The sequence below is a fragment of the Phyllobates terribilis genome, unplaced genomic scaffold (assembly GCF_046119375.1).
Source record: "Phyllobates terribilis strain yellow unplaced genomic scaffold, ASM4611937v1 Scaffold_2__4_contigs__length_985480577, whole genome shotgun sequence".
In the NCBI taxonomy this organism is placed as follows: domain Eukaryota; kingdom Metazoa; phylum Chordata; class Amphibia; order Anura; family Dendrobatidae; genus Phyllobates; species Phyllobates terribilis.
Window position 1 is genome coordinate 942,713,058 of NW_027362762.1, and position 23,563 is coordinate 942,736,620.

Genomic DNA, 23,563 nt, shown 5'->3' on the forward strand with positions numbered 1-23,563 from the left:
ATACCTGGCACTTATATGGGTATAATACCTGACACTTATATGGGTATAATACCTGGCTCTTATATGGGTATAATACCTGGCACTTATATGGGTATAATACCTGGCACTTATATGGGTATAATACCTGACACTTATATGGGTATAATACCTGGCTCTTATATGGGTATAATACCTGGCTCTTATATGGGTATAATACCTGACACTTATATGGGTATAATACCTGGCTCTTATATGGGTATAATACCTGGCTCTTATATGGGTATAATACCTGGCACTTATATGGGTATAATACCTGGCACTTATATGGGTATAATACCTGGCACTTATGGTGGCCTGTCTATAGCTGGTTCTCATGGGAACAGTGGATGACATTCATGAAAGTTATGAGAACTCTTTTGCAGGCAAATCCATGGCAAGTGGTGGAGGCATCTCTTATGCCTGTTAATATGGAGGGACATGTGTGATATTGATATATTTTTTGGTGATGGTGAGGTTGGGGATGATAACTTACACCTATTTCTCATTTCTAGAGTTTTGGAGAGTATGTGCCCCTCTGCCAGCCTATGTCTCACAACCACGACATATCAGATAGGGGCACATTTGCCATCAGTGACTCCAAAGTAAAGTTTGGAAACAAAGAGAAAGTTCCCCCTCCCCCAGTTGACAGTCTGCCTGTGACTCCTTGGTGTATTGTCCAGTGGCGTGACCTCTGCAAAAGTGTGAAGACTCTGAGCAGTACCTGTGTGTGCCCACCAGAGGGCAGCCAGGCTCCTCCCTCACCCTCTCTAAAGACTTTGTAACTTTATAAGAGAAGTTTGCAAAACTTTCCAGCTCGCTCCTCCCTGTTATATCCGTTTGTGTAGCCCCAAGGCTGACCTTCAACTGAGCTGGGACAGGGGACTGCAGGAGGGTCCTGGCACAGAGGAGCTGCAGGCATGTGGGCCGTAGAGTGTCAGCTCTTGTGACCACACATCATGGCTGTGAGGAGGGGGCTCCTGGCAGGGCAGAGCCTGGCCCTTCTCCTGGTGCTGCTGGGGGAAGTGTGTGCCTCTGCCAGGTTCTCCTTTCCTCTGAAGATCTCCCCAGCACTGGTCAGCCAGCCCATGCCAGTGTCTCCTGTCCCTCCTAAGGATATTGTGGGGCTCTCCCTGGCATCAGACCCCAGCGGCAAAATCAACTTCATGGCCATGGTGGACAATCTGGAGGGGGACTCTGGCAGGGGGTACTACCTGGAGATGATGATAGGAACCCCGCCTCAGAAGGTGAGTGCCCTGTGCCCAGTATGGGGGACACATGTATGGAGATCTGTTATGTAATCAGCAGTGTATGAGACCCTCAGCTTGTGGAGTTGCATTTTTTGCAATTTGCCTAGTGATCTGATAAGATCAGGTTGTGTAATCCTCCACTGGGGTGATACATACAGGCTGCCCATGTGTAAGCGGCTGCAGCCATCATGTAGTTGTAGTTTTGCATCTATTAGGTGCAGTCTAAACCCCCTATTATTTATATATATATATATATATATATATTTATTTTTTTTTTACCCTCCACCCTTCCACCCTAAGACTAGCTGATCACATGGGGGTCCATGTATTTGGAGCTCTACCTCCCCCTCCCCCATGGAAGCTTTTTGTTTCTTTGCCCATTGTTGTCTTCCTCAGTTTCCAATGTCAGATCCATCAGTCCTGTGCTGCCATTTGGGATTTTTAGTGGTAGTCTGATCTGTTGACCCCTTTTTGAAGATTGATGAAACATGTTATATGGCCGCATTTTAGGGTTTGTGTTATGGTTTTGAGTGTTGTAGTTGTAAATCGGATCATTAAATGCAGCTATGTTATACCAGTCCATAAGGCCAGACCCCCCCCCCCCCCCCAAATAAAGGGCAGTAAATATATACTCTGTATATACCAGTGTAATGCAATGGGATCCTTTATTCCTGGCCCTTTAAATCCCCCCGCCCCCCCCCCCCCCAGATGTGCCTGTTCTCCTTGTGATACATTTTTCTGTTTATAGTAACAGTGATGGAAACGTTTATCAATGTTACAATGTTTCTTTCTGTCATTAGTCTGGGTTTATGGGGAATTCTGCTGCTGGGAAGCGGCCATTGGGCCTTATATGGCTGGAACTTGACCAGGACTGGACAAAACCCAGTAGCGAGGTCCCCAAAAAGCTTAACCCCCCCCCCCCCCCAAAAAAAAAAAAACCTGCTGCTGGCTCATTATTGCTTTCTGAATTGTGCCAGGAAATTCAGTAAAAAGCACGAGTGCTGTGTACACAATACGGTGCTGCACACGGCTATGACTGGTCTGACCTGTCAGTCATCTGCTGGCTTTTCCTGGTTGTAAGGGAATGACACAAGGTGTGTGATTGTGTGACACATTTAAAGGGATATTTTCTGTGTTTTGTGCAATGAATTGTTTTGAGTCGCTCATCATACACATATATATATATATATATATATATATATATATTAGTACAGACCAAAAGTTTGGACACACCTCATTTAAAATTTTTTCTGTATTTTCTTGTACAATGAAAATTGTACATTCACACGGAAGGCATCAAAACTATGAATTAACATGTGGAATTATATACTTTAACAAAGTGTGAAACAACTGAAAATATGTTTTATATTCTAGGTTCTTCAAAGTAGCCACCTTTTGCTTTGATGACTGCTTTGCACACTCTTGGCATTCTCTTGATGAGCTTCAAGAGGTAGTCACCGGAAATGGTTTTCACCTCTCAGGTGTGCCCTGTCAGGTTTAATAAGTGGGATTTCTTCCCTTATCAATGGGGTTGGGACCATCAGTTGTGTTGTGCTGAAGTCTGGTGGATACACAGCTGATAGTCCTACTGAATAGACTGTTAGAATTTGTATTATGGCAAGAAAAACAAGTGGCCATCATTACTTTAAGAAATGAAGGTCAGTCAGTCCGAAAAATTGGGCGGCAAACTTTGAAAGTGTCCCCAAGTGCAGTTGCAAAAACCATCAAGCGCTACAAAGAAACTGGCTCACATGAGGACCGCCCCAGGAAAGGAAGACCAAGAGTCACCTCTGCTTCTGAGGATAAGTTTATCCGAGTCACCAGCCTCAGAAATCGCAGGTTAATAGCAGCTCAGATTAGAGACCAGGTCAATGCCACACAGAGTTCTAGCAGCAGACACATCTCTTCAACAACTGTTAAGAGGAGACTTTGTGCAGCAGGCCTTCATGGTAAAATAGCTGCTAGGAAACCACTGCTAAGGACAGGCAACAAGCAGAAGAGACTTGTTTGGGCTAAAGAACACAAGGAATGGACATTAGACCAGTGGAAATCTGAGCTTTGGTCTGATGAGTCCAAATTTGAGATCTTTGGTTTCAACCACCGTGTCTTTGTGTGACGCAGAAAAGGTGAACGGATGGACTCTACATGCCTGGTTCCCACCGTGAAGCATGGAGGAGGAGGTGTGATGGTGTGGGGGTGCTTTGCTGGTGACGCTGTTGGGGATTTATTCAAAATTGAAGGCATACTGAACCAGCATGGCTACCACAGCATCTTGCAGCAGCATGCTATTTCATCCGGTTTGCTTTTCGTTGGACCATCATTTTATTTTTCAACAGGACAATGACCCAAAACACCTCCAGGCTGTGTAAGGGCTATTTGACCAAGAAGGACAGTGATGGGGGGCTACGCCAGATGACCTGGCATCCACAGTCACCAGACCTGAACCCAATCGAGATGGTTTGGGGTGAGCTGGACCGCAGAGTGAAGGCAAAAGGGCCAACAAGTGCTAAGCATCTCTGGGAACTCCTTCAAGATTGTTGGAAGATCATTTCCGGTGACTACCTCTTGAAGCTCATCAAGAGAATGCCAAGAGTGTGCAAAGCAGCCATCAAAGCAAAAGGTGGCTACTTTGAAGAACCTAGAATATAAGACATATTTTCAGTTGTTTCTCACTTTTTTGTTAAGTATATAATTCCACATGTGTTAATTCATAGTTTTGATGCCTTCAGTGTGAATGTACAATTTTCATAGTCATGAAAATACAGAAATTTCTTTAAACTAGATGGTGGCCCGATTCTAACGCATCGGGTATTCTAGAATAAGTATGCGGCCGACCGGGCGCAATCAGCAGAGCGGTGTTTAGATTTGCCGCCCATCTCCCTGATTGGTCGCGGTGGCCGGCCGCGACCAATGAGCGAGATGGGTGGCAAATTTAAACGCCGCAGTTCTGATTGGTCGCAGTGGCTGGCCGCGATTAATCAGCGTCGTATTAGTGTGGGCCCGGGAGCGGCGCTGCTTGTGCGGCTCCGTATTAGCGAGGACCGGGGAGCGGCGTTGCCTGTGCGGCTCCTTCTGCTGCGAGAAGCCGGGAGATGAGCGGCTGCTTGCAGCAGAAGCATCCCGACCGGCGCCGCCGCTCCCCAGTCCTCCGTTCACACTTGCTGTCAGGAGATCAGCGGGCCAAGCCGCTGATCTTCCGACGTTAGCCGCATGGAGGTCAGCGGCGCCGGTCGGGGTAGTTGTGCTGCTAGCGCCGCTCATCTCCCCGCTGCATCGCCGCTGACCTCCGTCTGCCAGATGAGCCGCTAACAGCCGCCATCTTTTTTCAGAAATCCCGCGGCACTGATTGGCTGCTGCCGGACCAATGAGCGACGCGGGATTTCCAAGACAGACAGACAGGATAAGACGATTTTATATATATATATAATATATATATATATATATATATATATAATAATAATAATATGAGAAGGTGTGTCCAAAATTTTGGTCTGTATTGAGCGACTCTTCAAAAATTTATTTGGGGAAACCGCCAAAACATATTAAACGACGGGATAGATTAGGATTAACCAATTAAGATTTTATTCACCTTCCCAGCGGCTGGAGCTCCCTTCCAGTTCTTTGCTTGCCTCGGATTGGTCTTTGGTTTGGATCTTCCGTTGGTAACTAGGATTCTTATCACTGATAGGAAGCAGAAAACACATCCAAAGAAAGTGGAGGACTGGGAGGGATGTAATGGTAAACTCATCTGTAAGGACTTCTGACAGGTTTGGATGTGGGCGACTTTTTTTTTTTTGCCTGAGATCTTTTTTTGGGCCGTTGTGCAGCTGCATGATTGCACCACTGATGCATACGCGCCCGCTGTGCCCTACGCCTGGATTTTTAATTATTTAATTTATTTTTATGCCATTTTTCCTTCTTTGCATAAAACCAATCCCATTCCACCATCTACAGTATCGTGATTTACCATAGTGGCCGCGCTCTCCCATGGGTACTATTCTGGTCACCATCACATCCTTTCCTTTTTGCATATGGAATGATTCACCCCTTTTTGCCCTAGTTCAAATTATAGTCCTTCTTTTTCAAGTTTTTGTATTAATCTTGCATTGGGAAAGATTAACTACATCACAATTCTGGATAATTTTACTTAAAGGGATTGTCCATTACTTTAAAACACATTCCAAATGGGTGGGAAATTTAAGAAGAAAAATTATATTCATCCGGCTCTGCTCTTCCGTGCTTCCACTCTAGTCCTGCTCAAATGCAAAGTGAAGCCGACAGCCAAGGAGTGGGTGCTGATTGGCTGCAGTGGTTACATTTTTTTTCCTTGCAAAAATGCATTGTTTTGCTACAATTGGGAAAAAAAAATGTGGCAAAATAACATTCCTGTCCGGCTTCGAATGTGGCAGAAACTTGCAATGTGTGAGCGCAGTAATAGTAACTTCTGACATTGATTTCCTCATTTAATTAAAGAGTTTTAGAAGAGTTGTACAGATTTTAAAAAAACATGTCTGCATTCTTCAAAAAAACAAACAGCGCCTCCCCTTTCCACGGGTTGTGTGTGGTATTGCAGCTTAATCCTATTCACCTCAATGGTATAGATGCAGTAACAGACACAACCCATGTGCAGGTGTGACACTGTTTCTCCAGCAATAACCTTTTAAGGTCTCTGATGTTGGTCAAGTGGACAACTTTTCCGAACAAGCTTGAGTGGAACTATCTTGGTGCATCCACCATCCTGACCAAAATAGTTCACATATTAAAAAGATTAGATCATCATTGTTCAGGAAATAAAAAAAAAAAAAAGTAAACTTCATCCGAGCAGCAGTTATGCACAATTCCTCTAAAAATCCCCTATCACACAGTGGCATTGGGGGGTCCGTCATTATGGTGGTCCACAGCTTGTAGCAGGTGGCCCCGGATAACTCATCAGAACGGGTAGACTCAGGATGGGGAAGGTGTCCTCTTCCTCTGATTTGAGTTGTTCCAGCTTCACCTTCAAAAGGACGAGATCTTAATCTCTCCATTATCCTTAATCAGACAGGTCTTCCTCACATGAGGCCCGGGGGCTGCTGTCAGCACCTTAATCCAGACCTGATAGGGCACTGAAAAATGCTTTGGTAGAAGATTAACGGACACAACTTCTGTAAAAGGTGGCCACACATGAGAGAGTGGTCAGCCAACAGCAGTCACACCCAATTACCTCATCTAAAAAAAAAAAAAAAAAAAAAAAGGATCGGGCATGGTAATTCAACATGCCCCATCATTCTGCCTTAAAAAAAAAAAAAGTGAGTCAGGAGGCTCCCATACACATCAGTCAGCATGTCCCTCTGAAAAAAATTGGCATATATGGCAGGCTATTCAATATGTATAGAGACAGTTATAAAGGATGAAAAAAGACTCGGGTCCATTAAGTTCAACCTTTTTTCCACCAGCTCTACAATCTCTAGCTCTAGATTTTTTTTTTTTTTTTTTTAATGACCTATAATGTTCTGAGAAAAGCATCCTACTCTTTATAAAAGGCTATATTAGTATTTGCCACCACTACCTCCTGTGGTCGGCATTCCACGGTCTGACTGTAAAGAACCCTTTACTGTTTAGCTGCCGGAATCGCCCTTTCCTCCACCCGTAATGAGTGCCCCCTGGTCCTTAGTATGGTCTTTGGAAGGAATAAGTAGTGTACCAGTCCTTGTATTGACCACACATATATTTATACATATAAATGACATCTCCTCTTAGGCTAAACAAGCCCAACTTTTCCAACTTCTCACCATAGGAGATGCCTCCATCCCATTGATAAATCCTAGTTGCCGCCTTTGAATTGACTTTACCATTCCAATATGCTTTTTAATACAGTTATATGAAAAAGTTTGGGCACCCCTATTAATCTTAAGCTTAATCTGTGGCACCCCAGGGGTCTGGTTTCCACAGTAATGCAATGTTATGTCTGAGAGCAGGTGGGAGGTCTCTTGGTCAGGAATCCTATGCATGCCACACCTCCTGCCCAGTCCTGGGAGGGGAAGAACTTCCCCTATATAAACCCGGGGCTGAGGCAGGGTTAGAGAGTTCAGAGGGAGAGTTGAGCCAGGAGGGCTGACAGGGAGCTGTCGCTCCGGCTGGGCCCAGCTCCTGGGCCATGCCAGAAGTAGAGAAGAGAAGCAGCATAGGAAGAAACATCAGGAGCTCTGTGGGAGCAGTGTTACAAGGAGTCAGGGGCTGGCAGCTGCAAAGCTCGCCCTGACTGAGAAGATTTCTTACCGGACCCGGAGTCCGAGGCTGCGGGGACTAACTCCTACCCAGCAGCAGAATCCGTCAGGCAGGGGATTTCAGGTCCTCTGGCCAAGAAACCCGAAGGCACGGTCACACGCATGGGACCAGCACCGCCGTCGTGGAGCGGAAGCTACTAGAAGGCCCTGAGTCACCGGCCATACGGGTGAGCACCACACGGTACACTCAGGGACGTGGGCTACTTATACCTGCTTCTAGCAAGGTAGCCAGAAGAGTATCGTTAGTTTGGGAGGCCTACAACTCCGCCTGGCCAGGGGAGATCCCATCTGCTCAAGGACTGACCAGGCCCCAATCGCTAGCCAGTACTCCGGGAGGGTCTATCGTTGTCACCAGTAAAGACCCTGAACTACACCGTACCGTCTCTGAGTGGTTCCTGCTACCCCCATCATCCACGTCGGCTGCCCTGAGGCCATACCCCTCCCGTTGGGGGTTATACTATCACGCTGCACAATCCTACCACGGGCCTCAGCGGTCTGCCCTGCAGCGGCAGCTCCATAGCTGCATTCAACGGGTGGCGTAGTCGTCCAACATCTACCGCTGATACAGCGCCACTTAGTCTGACTCCCTGGGCACGGACCGGATCACCGCCACGAGACTACAACCCTCAAGAGATCCGGCTCCGGGTAAGCTCCCGCGTGCGCAACGCAGCGCGACACAGGCCCAGGGGCGCGTCAAATGTTTTATAAAAATTGGTGTTTTTGCAACAGCTATTTCAGTTTGATCTATGTAATAACTGTTGGACACAGTAATGTTTCTGCCTTGAAATGAGGTTTATTGTACTAACAGAAAATGTGCAATCTGCATTCAAACAAAATATGACAGGTGCATAAGTATGGGCACCTCACCAGAAAAGTGACATTAATATTTAGTAGATCCTCCTTTTGCAAAAATAACAGCCTCTAGTCGCTTCCTGTAGCTTTTAATGATTTCCTGGATCCTGGATGAAGGTATTTTTGACCATTCCTCTTTACAAAACAATTCCAGTTCAGTTAAGTTTGATGTTCGCCGAGCATGGACAGCCCTCTTCAAATGATCCCACAGATGTTCAATGATATTCAGGTCTGGGGACTGGGATGGCCATTTCAGAACATTGTAATTGTTCCTCTGCATGAATGCCTGAGTAGATTTGGAGCGGTGTTTTGGATCATTGTCTTGCTGAAAGATCCATCCCCTGCGTAACTTCAACTTTATCACTGATTCTTGAACATTATTGTCAAGAATCTGCTGATACTGAGTGGAATCCATGCGTCCCTCAACTTTAACAAGATTCCCGGTGCCGGCATTGGCCACACAGCCCCAAAGCATGATGGAACCTCCACCAAATTTTACTGTGGCTAGCAAGTGTTTTTCTTGGAATGCTGTGTTTTTTTGCCGCCATGCATAACGCCTTTTTGTATGACCAAACAACTCAATCTTGGTTTCATCAGTCCACAGGACCTTCTTCCAAAAAGAAATTGGCTTCTCCAAATGTGCTTTTGCATACCTCAGCCGACTCTGTTTGTGGCGCGTTTGCAGAAACGGCTTCTTTCGCATCACTCTCCCATACAGCTTCTCCTTGTGCAAAGTGCGTTGTATAGTTGACCGATGCACAGTGACACCATCTGCAGCAAGTTGATGCTGCAGCTTTCTGGAGATGGTCTGAGAATTGTCCTTGACTGAGCTCACCATTCTTCTTCTCTGCCTTTCTGATGTTTTTCTTGGCCTGCCACTTCTGGCCTTAACAAGAACTGTCCCTGTGTTCTTCCATTTCCTTACTATGTTCCTCACAGTGGAAACTGACAGGTTAAATCTCTGAGACAGCTTTTTGTATCCTTCCCCTGAACAACTATGTTGAATAATCTTTGTTTTCAGATCATTTGACAGTTGTTTTGAGGAGCCCATGATGCCACTCTTCAGAGGAGATTCAAACAGGAGAACAACTTGCAAGTGGCCACTTTAAGTAGCTTTTCTCATGATTGCATACACCTGACTATGAAGTTCAAAGCTCAATGAGATTACAAAACCAAAAAAAGTGCTTTAGTAAGTCAGTAAAAAGTAGGTAGGAGTATTTAAAACAAGAAAATGATAAGGGTGCCCATACTTATGCACCTGTCAAATTTTGTTTGAATGCAGATTGTACACTTTCTGTTAGTACAATAAACCTCATTTCAAGGCAGAAACATTACTGTGTCCAACAGTTATTACATATATCAAACTTAAATAGCTGTTGCAAAAACAGCAATTTTTATAAAACATTAAGCTTAAGATTAATAGGGGTGCCCAAACTTTTTCATATAACTGTATGTGGATCCAAAATCTTGATCTAAAAAAAACCTCACGTAGTGATGTAATTTTTCTTTTATTTTTTGGATGAGTTGACCCTGCGGAGCATTTTTAAGCTGGTGGCCCATTATTATCGAATGTGTGTAGGAGCTAATTTTGGGGGTTAGGTTTTGCCCAGGTTTCCTTCTATGTGAGATGCAGGGTGGATGAGCTAAATCACGTCTACATAGTGAAGATTTCATCGAACAGCTCCCTATATCTCGGCTTCCTGGTTCCCTGTGAATGTGACATTGGAGCATAATCGGGCACACCATAGGCGGTGGTCAGTAATTTTATTTTTCATCGGTGAATGGTAGACCCCTTAGTGACAAGTGATGGGGTTTTCTTCTGCTGGACCATATCTGGTCAATGCTACTTTGATGGGGTCTCTGAGCTCAGATGCATTGGGATGTTGAAGTTAAAAGGGGCTCTCCTGTGCCCCTCTCTTCCATATCGGGAGGAGCGGGGCACAACTGACGTTTTGGCTAATGCCAGGTATCCTAACGTCCAGCAGGTAGTGTGCTCCTGTCCTGTAAGAGTTGCGTTTCTGCAACTCTTGCTTCACCCATGAACTCTGAGAAGCCGTCTCTGGGAGCCAAATATTTGGGGATTGTTCTCTGCTCACAATTCAGTGGAAGGAATGAGCAGCAGCGCCAGTCTTGACATGTCCTTTTTATGATGCAGAAGGGAAGATATTCAAAATGGATTTACCACGTAGGAGTCCAGGAAAGATTGGTGACAATTGGCACCACCGTCGCCCGGCTGACCCACACCCCCGAGTCTAACCAGAAATATCCCTCTTAAAGAGGAGTGTTCTTCTTTGTCACCGTCTTCCCCATAGTGAGTCCCTGGCGGCTCTTTACAACTGACCCTGTTTTTGAGAAAACGTGTTCTCCTGTGTGACGATGCGGTGCCGTGTCCTTGTTAAAAGGCACGCAGAGAGTATGGCAGAGGTTTAATTCAAGATTTGGTTTCTCCACGCAGGGAGTGTAAATTTAAGTAACACAACAATAAAACAGTAAAATCGGACAATAAACGTTTGTGGTTTTACTATAACACGGAAAGGATGAACAGTACGGCGCAGTCCCAAAAGTTCAGGCTGAATAAGAGAAGGTAGATTACTGGAGGCTTGCACTTATCTGTCCTTTAGCGATAACTACGTCCGTCTTCAGACACTCACTCCGGAGGGTGTCCGTTTTCTGGCGGCAGTGGGCGGTCTCGGGTCTCACCCACTGGGCCCCCAGTCCTTTTGACCACACGACAGCGGTCACAACTCCTTTAAGAGCCGTAGCAAGCTCTCCTCCGGCGTACAACAAACTGCGTTAGGATCACTAATCCCGGGTGCGTCCTCACCCGTAGGTCACCGTCAGATGTCTGGAAAACTGTGGTGATGCAGGTAACTGAACGATCACTTTCTGTAGGCCCGGTACAGACCGCACGCCCGGTACAGACCGCACGCCCCTTGTTTTGCGGCAAGCTGTCACCCATTCGTCCGTCACCGCAGACAGGTCAGCACGTCTCTATTTCACCGAGGACAGGGCAGCAATTCTCTCTCATTGTCGGCAGGTCCGACCGTTTCTCCCCAACTGCCGGTCTGCTCTCCACAACCAACTGTCTTTCGCGTGAGCCCAGACACCTGACTCCCTCTCTTCCCTCCGTCCCTCTCTTCCCTCCGTCCCTCTCTTCCCTCCGTCCCTCTCTTCCCTCCGTCCCTCTCTTCCCTCCCTCCCTCTCTTCCCTCCCTCCCTCTCTTCCCTCCCTCCCTCTCTTCCCTCCCTCCCTCCCTCTCTTCCCTCCCTCCCTCCCTCCCTCTCTTCCCTCCCTCCCTCTCTTCCCTCCCTCCCTCCCTCCCTCTCTTCCCTCCCTCCCTCCCTCCCTCTCTTCCCTCCCTCCCTCCCTCTCTTCCCTCCCTCCCTCCCTCTCTTCCCTCCCTCCCTCCCTCTCTTCCCTCCCTCCCTCCCTCTCTTCCCTCCCTCCCTCCCTCTCTTCCCTCCCTCCCTCCCTCTCTTCCCTCCCTCCCTCTCTTCCCTCCCTCCCTCTCTTCCCTCCCTCCCTCTCTTCCCTCCCTCCCTCTCTTCCCTCCCTCCCTCTCTTCCCTCCCTCCCTCTCTTCCCTCCCTCCCTCTCTTCCCTCCCTCCCTCTCTTCCCTCTCTTCCGTCCATCCCTCCCTCCCTCTCTTCCCTCCCTCCCTCTCTTCTCTCTCTTCCGTCCATCCCTCTCTTCTCTCTCTTCCGTCCGTCCATCCCTCTGCACTCTTAATCCTGTCCCCTGGCAACACTGGGCAGGACCCTGGCAGTTCTGGCGCCAGAGCTCCACACCTGTTCCTAGGCAAGTCTTCCTTCTTACATCCTGATGAAGGGCTGCTCTCCTGGGGCTAATTTTCTGCAGCAGAGAGGAAGCGCAAATATGTTGAATATCTGGGCCTGAGGACATGAGCGACAGGTTCTGCCTGTCACAAGAGTGGTATAGTCATATGATTGTCTTCATTTTTTTTCAATTTTTGTTTTGGCTTGCTTTTAAATGGGTTTTCCATAATAATAATAATAATATTATTATTGTTATTCTAGTCCATGGTCTCTGGGTTTCTCTTCCAGCTGCAGATGGCATGTGATGTCTGCGCTGGCCACAGTGATTGTCTGAAGTGGTCACATATTTATACGACCTATTCAGGAAGGACAAGGTCTATATAGCAGCATATGGAGTCCTCACATCTGTATAGTATGGAGCCACATGGCCACGAGCACGAGCTCTAAAATTCCCATAGGAGACAGTCAAAAGCATAAATGCGGACACATCATGGTTTTCTGTGAAAATACCAGATCTTGGCTATGTCTAGCGGTCCGGGTTTTTCTGCAGTTTCTGGCAGCGACTTATTCTCTCCTCTCCAATGACATAAACATGGACGCTTGGCTCGGCCTGTTTGTTTATGGGTGAAGTAGCTGTCAGCCAGTAGATTTTCGCCTGCACGGTTGAGAAAAAAATTCGCTATGGAAAAAACGTAGCTACTTATTTCACTCTGATGGTTGAGTGACGACGGAGCTAATCATCGTGTAACTCTGCTACCCACACAGCGGCACATCGGCGGCACACGAGGGAGAAGCTCGGATTTCTGATGCCTTCAGGAAACTTGAGAAAAAGCAACTGCTGCTCCCCCGATAAGGGCTGATCAGTGATTGTATAAGTGATCCGATGGTCTGCCACCATTTACGGATCGGTTGTACCCACCTGGCGAGTGGAAAGAAGGATTGGTTTTATGTTCCTAGCATGTGGGGATCCTGCAGATCATTTTTTTCGTCCTGCAGATTTTGTTCGGCTGTAGATCGAGTTCACATGCTGAACGCGCGTCTGGGGGTTCAGTAGATCTGTTTTACGTACTTGGCATGCATGCGTGGTCTCTGTAGATCGGTTTTACTTCCTTAGCATGTGTGTGGGGTGCCTGTTCATCTGTTTTACGTCCTTAACGCGGGGGCCCTGTAAACTTGTTTTACATCCTTGGCACGTGGGGCCCTATAGAATGGTTTTACGTCTTTAGGTCGCGAATGCGCACCCAGGACCCCTTGAGATCAGTTTTAGGTCCCTATGATGCGTGGTGGTCCTCCAGATCAGTTTTAGGTCCTTAGCGCATGTGGGGGCCCTGCAGATTGGTTTTCCGCCCTTGGTGCCCAGGTGTTCACTGATTGGCTGTCGACCTTTAATCTGCGCAGCAGCCAATTCCAGACAGGCGGAAAGGAGCAGTGAAGTTTGCTGGTGGCTCCGGGTATGGTGAGTACAGCAACTGAAGAATTGATGAAATGGAAACGACCCCTTTAAATTCTCTCCAGATGGAAATTGGTAGCCTGTAGTTGGGACACTGCTTCCATTAATGTCCCCTTTAGTCTACAGATCTGCAGGGGTTCAGTTGGGCAATTTCAGGTTTGCGCAGGATTCAGTTCTTGGAAAGTCTCCAATAATAAGTTTTATGTCTGGGTGTATCCTCGCTCCAGATTTTCTCTGTTTACAATGGATATTGTGTTCTTTTTTTTTTTACTGAATATTTTGATCTGTGCACATGCCTCTCGCCCCCCCAGGCCTGCTGTGTCACATGTCTGGTCTTAGTGGGCAGATCGCTTATATCCGGAGAGGCGTCATGTGAAGCCATGTGATGTGAAGGCTTGGGATCTCTCAGCTGATGAGGAGGACGGGGGGCTCTTGTATAATAATCCTATGACACATGCCCAGCAGCCGTCTCTCTCTGTGGTCCTGTAAAACCCTTAATATTAATCCCTTTGACCCGGTGAGGTATCATGTGATATCCCGTGACTAGGATGCCCATGACATCATTTCTCTGAAGCATTAGGGCTGATTAGCTTATTTTCTGCCCGTTGTGTCAATATTTTTTTTGACCGAGTAGCCCAAGTCAGTAATCCGTGTGTCTAGATTTGTGAAATTTGTTGACTTTTTGTGGACTAACAAATGGTGTAAACCCAGACTAGAGTGTGTAAAAGCGCGAGACATTTTGAAAAATATAACACATTATAACCGCAACGTGTTGGGTGCAGATTTCTGGAGCTGGCTCAGGAGCGGTACATTGGGTGCCCATCATCATTGACGTAATACTGTGTGTGTGACATTATACTGTGGGGGCTTTATACAGCGAGTGGCGCACTGTGTGGGCGTTGCACTGTGGGTGATTACGCTGCGTGTGGCGCACTGTGGGTGATTACGCTGCGTGTGGCGCACTGTGGGTGATTACGCTGCGTGTGGTGCACTGTGTGGGCGTTGCACTGCGTGTGGCGCACTGTGTGGGCGATTACACTGCGTGTGGCGCACTGTGTGGGCGATTACACTGCGTGTGGCGCACTGTGTGGGCATTACACTGCGTGTGGCGCACTGTGGGGGCATTACACTGCGTGTGGCGCACTGTGGGGGCAGATTTATGGAGCTAGCTCAGGAGCGGTACATTGGGTGCCCATCATCATTGACGTAATACTGTGTGTGACATTATACTGTGGGGGCTTTATACAGCGAGTGGTGCACTGTGGGGGCAGATTTATGGAGCTGGCTCAGGAGCGGTACATTGGGTGCCTATCATCATTGACGTAATACTGTGTGTGTGTTGCATTATACTGTGGGGGCGTTACACTGCGTGTGGTGCACTGTGGGGGCGTTACACTGCGTGTGGGGGCATCATACTGTGTGTACAGGGAATGGCGGAGCTTCATACTGTGCTTAGGAGCACTATGGGGGGCAATGAAAAGGTTAGAGAACTGTGTGGAAACACTAACTGGCTTCACTAGGGGAAAAAATTAATGTGGGCGCTCAAAAAGCACTGGGCGAGGAAAGGGAAGTAGCTTATATGAAAACTGCTGCAGTGAGCCACAGTATGTGTCCCTCTTTGTCTTTCAATGTTGAAAAGTGTACATTATGTGGTAAAATGAATGGTGTCTTTCAGAACTGTAACTCGTCCCGCAAAAAAACCAAAACCCTCATGTCGATGGAAAAATAAGTTATACAGTGGATATAGGAAAAAAAAAGTCTTCAACCCTTGTTAAAATGCCACATAAAAAAATCTTACCAAGAAAATTAATTTCAGAACCTTTTGCACCTTGTCGCCCATAATCTGTGCAAATCCATTGAGAAACAAGCTGAAACCATTTAGAGGAGGAAAATTAAAAATATCGATATATAACTATAAAATAATGTTGTTGCATAAGCTTGAACACACGCTTATAATTGGCTAAATCTGAGCACAACATATCCCCAATCACATTTACACTCATGGTAGCTGTGTACTGACTACTAGGTAACATCATTTATAGTGATTCTGATTAACCCCATATAAAGTTTAGCTGTTTCTAGGAGGATTTTCCTGACATTTTATGAGTTGCATTTTTAAAGCAAAAGTCATGGTCCGTAAACAGCTGACAATGCAGCAAAGGGATCTCAGTGTTGAAAGTTATCAGTCAGGAGAAAGGTACAAAAAATGTTCCAAGCAGTAGGTATACCATGGAGCGCTGTGAAGACGTCATCAAGAAGTGGCATACATTTGGCAGAAGAGTGACATTGCCTATAACTGGATGTCCTTCAAAAATAAATTAAAAGACAAGAAGGCAATTGGTTCGGGAGGCTGCCAAGAGGCCTACAGCAACATTAAAGGAGCTGCAGGAATTTCTGGCATGTCCTGCATGTGATTAAGACTCTCCTGTTTTCTTCATATGTCCACCCTGTGTTGTAGGGTGGCAAGACTGAAGCCTTTTCTTACAAAGAAAAAATATCAAAGCCTAGCTATATTGTGCCAAAACCTACATCAAGTCTGCCAAAAGCATGTGGGAAAACGTGTTATGGTCTGATGAGACCAAGGTGGAAATTTTTGGTCATAATTCCAAAAGGTATGTTTGGCCCAAAGCCTACGCTGCACATCGCCAAAAGAACACCATACCCACAGTGAGGCATGGTGGAGGCAGCATTATGCTTTTGGGACTCTTTTTTTTTTTTTTTTTTTTTTTTTTTGGCAGCTGTAACAGTGGCTTTACTCAAGGTGGAGGGAATTATGAACAGTTTCAAATATCGGTCAATTTAGCAACAAAATCTTCAGGCCTCTGCTAAAAAGCTATAGATGGGGAGAAATTTCACCTTTCAGCAGACAACAACCCTAAGCGACCTTCAAATCAACAAAAGAACAGCTTTGCCAGAAGATCAAAGTTTTGGAACTATCCAGACCTGAATCCCATTGAAGATCTGTGAGTGACCTGGCACTGTACACAGGAAATGCCACCTCACGACCTGATAGATATGGAGCTACTGCAAGGAAGAGTGGGATAAGATTGTCAATTCTAGATGTGCCATGCTGATAGACACCTACCCAAAAAGACCGAATGCCGTCAGAAATTCAAAGGGGACTTCAACAAAGTATTAGTTTAAGGCTATGTGCCCACGATGCAGAAATGAAGCAGAAAATTTCTGCAGCATTTCTGCATCTCCCTGGCAGAAAAAACGCATGCAGATTGTGCATGCGTTTTTCCTGCAGAATACATGCGGATTCACATGCGTTTCCGCATGCAGATTGACAAGCGCTTTCCAGGCGATTAGCATCACTACTAGGTCACACTGTATAAATGCATGCAAACAGCCTATATAGTGTGACCGTAAAACAATGCTTAAAATAAAGCTATACTCGCCCCCGATGCCCCGGCGTGTGCTGCAGCGCTCGTTCCTGGCTGCCGGCATATCGCGAGACACAGCGGTGAAGGGCCTGCGGTCACATGACTGTGACGTCACCGAAGGTCCTTCAGCGCTGCCGGCATGCAGAGAGAAGCCGCCGGACAGGTGAATATAAACTTTATTTATTATTTTATTCTTTTTTACAGGTACAATGGTACCCAGGTCTGGATGAGAGTCTCCTCTCCTCAAGACTTGGGTACCATACGCACATTGAACCGCATATAATCTGCGTGTACAAATGTACAGACGCGCATTATATGCGTCTCAATGCAAGTCAATGGCGGCAATTCCGCTGCGCTTCCGCAAAATTAATGAACATGCTGCGGATTTATGAGCGCTGCAGAAACGCTGCGGAAAAATCCGCAGCATGTGCATTGACATTGCGGAATGCCATTGGGGACCATGGGGGGCGGATTACCATGCGTTTTTGATGCGTTTCCGCTGCAGAAATTCCGCAGCGGAAACGCATGAAAAACGCATCGTGGGCACACAGCCTAAGGGTGTGCATATTTATGCAACCTCAGTATTTTAGTTCTTTTTTTCTGGCAGGGAAAAAAAAAACATTTAATTTCGTGGCACATGACTAAAGAGCTGTCTGGCCAGCTGCAATGTAAAATGTATGGGCTTCTTCAGAGAATAAAACAGCGTCGGCATACATTTTTTTTTCTCTCCTGGCGCCAAATTTAAAATACGCTGTCATACATCAAGACACCGCTGGTGGCAGCTTATCTACCATGGAAGCAAAAGAATCGGGCATTGTAATTCAATGAGCCCGATCCTTATGTTCCTGACACATTTAGATAGTCTGCCAGTTCTGTCGAATTCATGTTATAGCAGCACAATCTAGTGAATGGAGGCGGCAGGCGGAGGAATGTGATGATGGTGACCATTATCTCCCAGTCCGCTCCAGTCTACAGCACTGGGAAGGGGGGAAGAAGGAGGAACACTTGTCCTTAATGATTTATTAGGGTTTTTATGAGGTAGAAAAGAAAAGCCAGTCTACTGGATCAGGAATCCTGCTTAAAGGAGCTGTCCACCACCCTCCCCCGAACACTTAAAGGGATTATGTACCACATGATCACTGGAGTACAAACTGATCTCGAGAACAGGGGACCCGTGGCCACCGTGTGACTGCAGCCTTGGGCGCGGCAGTCATGGATGGGCATTACATAGAATATAGGGATCCCATGCAGTTTAGTTGCTAATGCTACATTTCTCTGGTATCAGCCACTGCAGGGGGAATATTAGGATGAGTTGTTTTTTTTTTTCCCCCACTAAAGTCCATAATATTGGCGCTTGTTTACACAGGTCAAATAATACCGATAGGAAAGGAATAACGGTTCATACGCCCAGTGTCGACTCGTTTAGATGCACCTCTTAATGTGTTTTTTTTTTTTTTTTTTTTTTTACAGTTATTTTCTGTATTTCTTCATTTTTCGGTTTTACACCGTCTATCTGCTGAAAAAATTCCTATCCGTTATATTAGGTGCGAGTGAAATTGCTTGCAGTATTATAGGGGCACATGATGTGTCATACATCCACAATGGTGGGCATTATTATCGTTAATAAAATCTGATGGATCCCTCCACGCCTCCTATAATGATCGTCGGCGAGGAAGTTTTTGCTATTGGGTTTATAACATCTCGTCTTGGCGCTCTAGCCCAACGGAGTCATTCTGATGAGAAGATGCCATAGGGAATTGTTATGTATGCGATTTCCTTCCCTAAAAAAGGTTTGTTTCTGTTTTTTTTTCTCCGAAAAAGGCAAAAATAAAAACACACATTTTGATCCGATGTTTCAATAGTTTTGTTTGAGTGAGATATAGTGATCATCTTATTGGAAAACTTCCCAATTTCTCCTTTTGAAGACGCAAACTGCCTCTTCAGAGGAAAAGAGGACTTGAACTCTATAGCGCCACCTATTGGAAGCAGCGTTCCTACAAGTCACAATCAACCCTTTAACGAGTCGTGCAATATGACTTAGGATAGAAGCCAAATCCTTTTGAGGAGAGATTATATAAGCGTTAGAATTCATATTTAGCCTGAAGAACTTTGTAGATCTGATGCCTCTGTCACTCCAGCTCTATTCCCTGCCCTGTGCCACCTCCTACTGCTTTACAGACAGTTCCTTTTGCTTGAAATCACCTCATCGGAGTTGTCAGTCAAGCAGGAAGGCAGCGCTGGACGGGGGAATAGAGCTGGAGTGACAGAGGCTTCAGATCTTTCTCAGTAACGGAGGAACGGACTGGCCATGTAAAGGTGTTGCTTGACTGTATAAATAGTTTGGAGTTCGAAATTCTGCTGACAGATTCCTTTTAAAGAGGTTGTCCAGTTCTTCCACATTGATGGTGACACCTGGCACCCCCACGATCAGCTGTTGCCTGTGGCAGTCTGATATGCTTAGCTGCACAGCTTCGTCAACTGTATAGGGACCACGGCCAGATACTTCATATCCACCCCGTATTTATTTTGAATAGGGGGCAGATGTGCAGTACCTGGGCGCAGCCACTATACCATTGATGCAACTTGGAAGTGAACACATCCAGCCATCACAAGGAACAGCTGATAGGCGGCGGGGTGCCGGGTGTCACATCTCTGCCTGAGTAAAAATCCTAAACAACCCTTTTTAGGTGTGTGTGTGTGTGTGTGTGTGTGTGTGTCTCCTCCACACATTTTGGTCTGGCTATAAGACAACTGTCTGCAGCAGGAGCCTCTCCCTCTTTCCTTTCTAGATGAACCCTTTAGGCAGTCACAATACTTACTAGTCTTAGCAGTCTTGGGCATCAGGTAGGGATCTGAGACAAATAAATAAATTTGGTCTTTCATTGTATAACCCCTTAGCTGCCATAGTCAAAGGCAACTGCAGCATCTAAGGGGGTTAACCGTATTAAGAGATCTAAAAAAATAATGGTTTTTCTCCAACATTGATAATATTAGGTAAAATAATAAAAAAATGCATTCATTTTTTTTAAAAATGGAAAAGCCCTTTTACTTCTGGAGGAATCCTCCGGCAGACGGTGGGATCTTCGGTGGAGACATGATGCATGACTCCGCTCGTCGCCAGCTCCTCTTCCCGAAACATATGTTTAAACAGATGAGCTGCTTTGTTAGTTATAAAGAGCCAAACGAACATGATTAACAAAATGAGCGCCAATAATAACATGTAATAATCGCATGCAAAGCCAGCAGAGCCCGGCCAGGAAGCCATTTACTATGCCGCGCTCGCAAGGAGTTGCAGCAGATGGGCTTGTAATGTAATTAGGAATCTTTGTGTTAAATGAGGCATTATTTAAATTGGCTGCTACTTTTCACATCTATTAACCCGCTGAAGAATTGAAGAAGCTGCAAATTCTAATTAAATTTTTTTTTTTTCCTATCTGTCTATTGAGCAATAAAGAAATGTTCAATTTTTACATCCAGCTTGGTGTGAATGGATGGCAATGACTAAGGCGGTCCTTGGAAGTATAGGAGGATTAACACATGAAATATATATATATATATTATGTTGGTACAGACCAAAAGTTTGGACACCTTCTCATTTAAAGCTTTTTCTGTATTTTCATGACTATGAAGATTGTACATTCACACTGAAGGCATCAAAACTATGACTTAACAAAAAAGTGTGAAACAACTGAAAATATGTCTTATATTCTAGGTTCTTCAAAGTAGCCACCTTTTGCTTTGATGACTGCTTTGCACACTCTTGGCATTTTCTTGATGAGCTTCAAGAGGTAGTCATCGGAAATGGTTTTCACTTCACAGGTGTGCCCTGTCAGGTTTAATAAGTGGGATTTCTTGCCTTATAAATGGGGTTGGGACCATCAGTTGTGTTGTGCTGAAGTCTGGTGGATACACAGCTGATAGTCCTACTGAATAGACTATTAGCTGTTTTTTTCTTGCCATAATACAAATTCTAAGTACAGAAAAACGAGTGGCCATCATTACTTTAAGAAATGAAGGTCAGTCAGTCCGAAAAATTGGGCGGCAAACTTTGAAAGTGTCCCCAAGTGCAGTTGCAAAAACCATCAAGTGCTACAAAGAAACTGGCTCACATGAGAACCGCCCCAGGAAAGGAAGACCAAGAGTCACCTCTGCTTCTGAGAATAAGTTTATCCGAGTCACCAGCCTCAGAAATCGCAGGTTAACAGCAGCTCAGATTAGAGACCAAGTCAATGCCACACAGAGTTCTAGCAGCAGACACATCTCTACAACAACTGTTAAAAGGAGAGTTTGTGCAGCAGGCCTTCATGGTAAAATAGCTGCTAGGAAACCACTGCTAAGGACAGGCAACAAGCAGAAGAGACTTGTTTGGGCTAAAGAACACAAGGAATGGACATTAGACCAGTGGAAATCTGTGCTTTGGTCTGATGAATCCAAATTTGAGATCTTTGGTTCCAGCCACCGTGTCTTTGTGCGACGCAGAAAAGGTGAACGGATGGACTCTACATGCCTGGTTCGCACCGTGAAGCATGGAGGAGGAGGTGTGATGGTGTGGGGGTGCTTTGCTGGTGACACTGTTGGGGATTTATTCAAAATTGAAGGCATACTGAACCAGCATGGCTACCACAGCATCTTGCAGCGGCATGCTATTCCATCCGGTTTGCATTTAGTTGGACCATCATTTATTTTTCAACAGGACAATGACCCCAAACACACCTCCAGGCTGTGTAAGGGCTATTTGACCAAGAAGGAGAGTGATGGGGTGCTACGCCAGATGACCTGGCCTCCACAGTCACCAGACCTGAACCTGAACCCAATCGAGATGGTTTGGGGTGAGCTGGACCGCAGAGTGAAGGCAAAAGGGCCAACAAGTGCTAAGCATCTCTGGGAACTCCTTCAAGATTGTTGGAAGACCATTTCCGGTGACTACCTCTTGAAGCTCATCAAGAGAATGCCAAGAGTGTGCAAAGCAGTCATCAAAGCAAAAGGTGGCTACTTTGAAGAACCTAGAATATAAGACATATTTTCAGTTGTTTCACACTTTTTTGTTAAGTATATAATTCCACATGTGTTCATAGTTTTGATGCCTTCAGTGTGAATGTACAATTTAGAAGGGGTGTCCAAACTTTTGGTCTGTACTGTATGTGTGTGTGTATACACTGCTCAAAAAAATAAAGGAAACCCTCAAATATCACATCCTAGATCTGAATGAATGAAATATTCTCATTGAATACTTTGTTCTGAACAAAGTTGAATGTGCTGACAACAAAATCACACAAAAATCATCAATGGAAATCAAATTTATTAACCAATGGAGGCCTGGATTTGGAGTCACCCCCAAAATTAAAGTGGAAAAACACACTACACGCTGATCCAACTTTGATGTAATGTCCTTAAAACAAGTCAAAATGAGGCTGAGTATTGTGTGTGGCCTTCACGTGCCTGTATGACCTCCCTACAACGCCTGGGCATGCTCCTGATGACGTTGTGGATGGTCTCCTGTGGGATCTCCTCCCAGACCTGGACTAAAGCATCCGGCTACTCCTGGACAGTCTGTGGTGCAACGTGACGTTGGTGGATGGAGCGAGACATGATGTCCCAGATGTGCTCAATCGGATTCAGGTCTGGGGAACGGGCGGCCAGTCCATAGCTTCAATGCCTTCATCTTGCAGGAACTGCTGACACACTCCAGCCACATGAGGTCTGGCATTGTCCTGCATTAGGAGGAACCCAGGGCCACCCGCACCAGCATATGGCCTCACAAGGGGTCTGAGGATCTCATCTCGGTACCTAATGGCAGTCAGGCTACCTCTGGCGAGCACATGCCACCCCACACCATTACTGACCCACTGCCAAACCGGTCATGCTGAAGGATGTTGCAGGCAGCAGATCACTCTCCACGGCTTCTCCAGACTCTGTCACGTCTGTCACATGTGCTCAGTGTGAACCTGCTTTCATCTGTGAAGAGCACAGGGCGCCAGTGGCGACTTTGCCAATCCTGGTGTTCTGTGGCAAATGCCAAGCGTCCTGCACGGTGTTGGGCTGTGAGCACAACCCCCATCTGTGAACGTTGGGCCCTCATACCACCCTCATGGAGTCGGTTTCTAACCGTTTGTGCAGACACATGCACATTTGTGGCCTGCTGGAGGTCATTTTGCAGGGCTCTGGCAGTGCTCCTCTTCCTCCTTGCACAAAGGCGGAGGTAGCGGTCCTGCTGCTGGGTTGTTGCCCTCCTACGGCCCCCTCCACGTCTTCTCCTGGTGTACTGTCCTGCCTCCTGGTAGCGCCTCCAGACTCTGGACACTACGCTGACAGACACAACAAACCTTCTTGTCACAGCTCGCATTGATGTGCCATCCTGGATGAGCTGCACTACCTGAGCAACTTCTGTGGGTTGTAGAGTCTGTCTCATGCTACCACGAGTGTGAAAGCACAACCAACATTCAAAAGGGACCAAAACATCAGCCAGAAAGCATTGGTACTGAGATGTGGTCTGTGGTCCTCACCGGCAGAACCACTCCTTTATTGAGGGTGACTTGATAATTGCCAATAATTTCCATCTATTGTCTA

The 23,563-nt window shown here is 46.1% G+C and overlaps 1 protein-coding gene across 1 annotated transcript in view; it reads left to right on the forward strand.

The window, feature by feature from the left end:
* Positions 1–805: 805 nt before the first annotated feature.
* The window catches only part of BACE2 (beta-secretase 2), a 59,024-nt gene continuing 36,266 nt past the window's right edge, over positions 806–23,563 (forward strand). Inside the window, exon 1 of the mRNA XM_073668462.1 lies at positions 806–1,262. Within this exon, the coding sequence (XP_073524563.1) occupies positions 975–1,262 (288 nt within the window). The 5' untranslated portion in view covers positions 806–974. The remainder of the gene's footprint in view (positions 1,263–23,563) is intronic.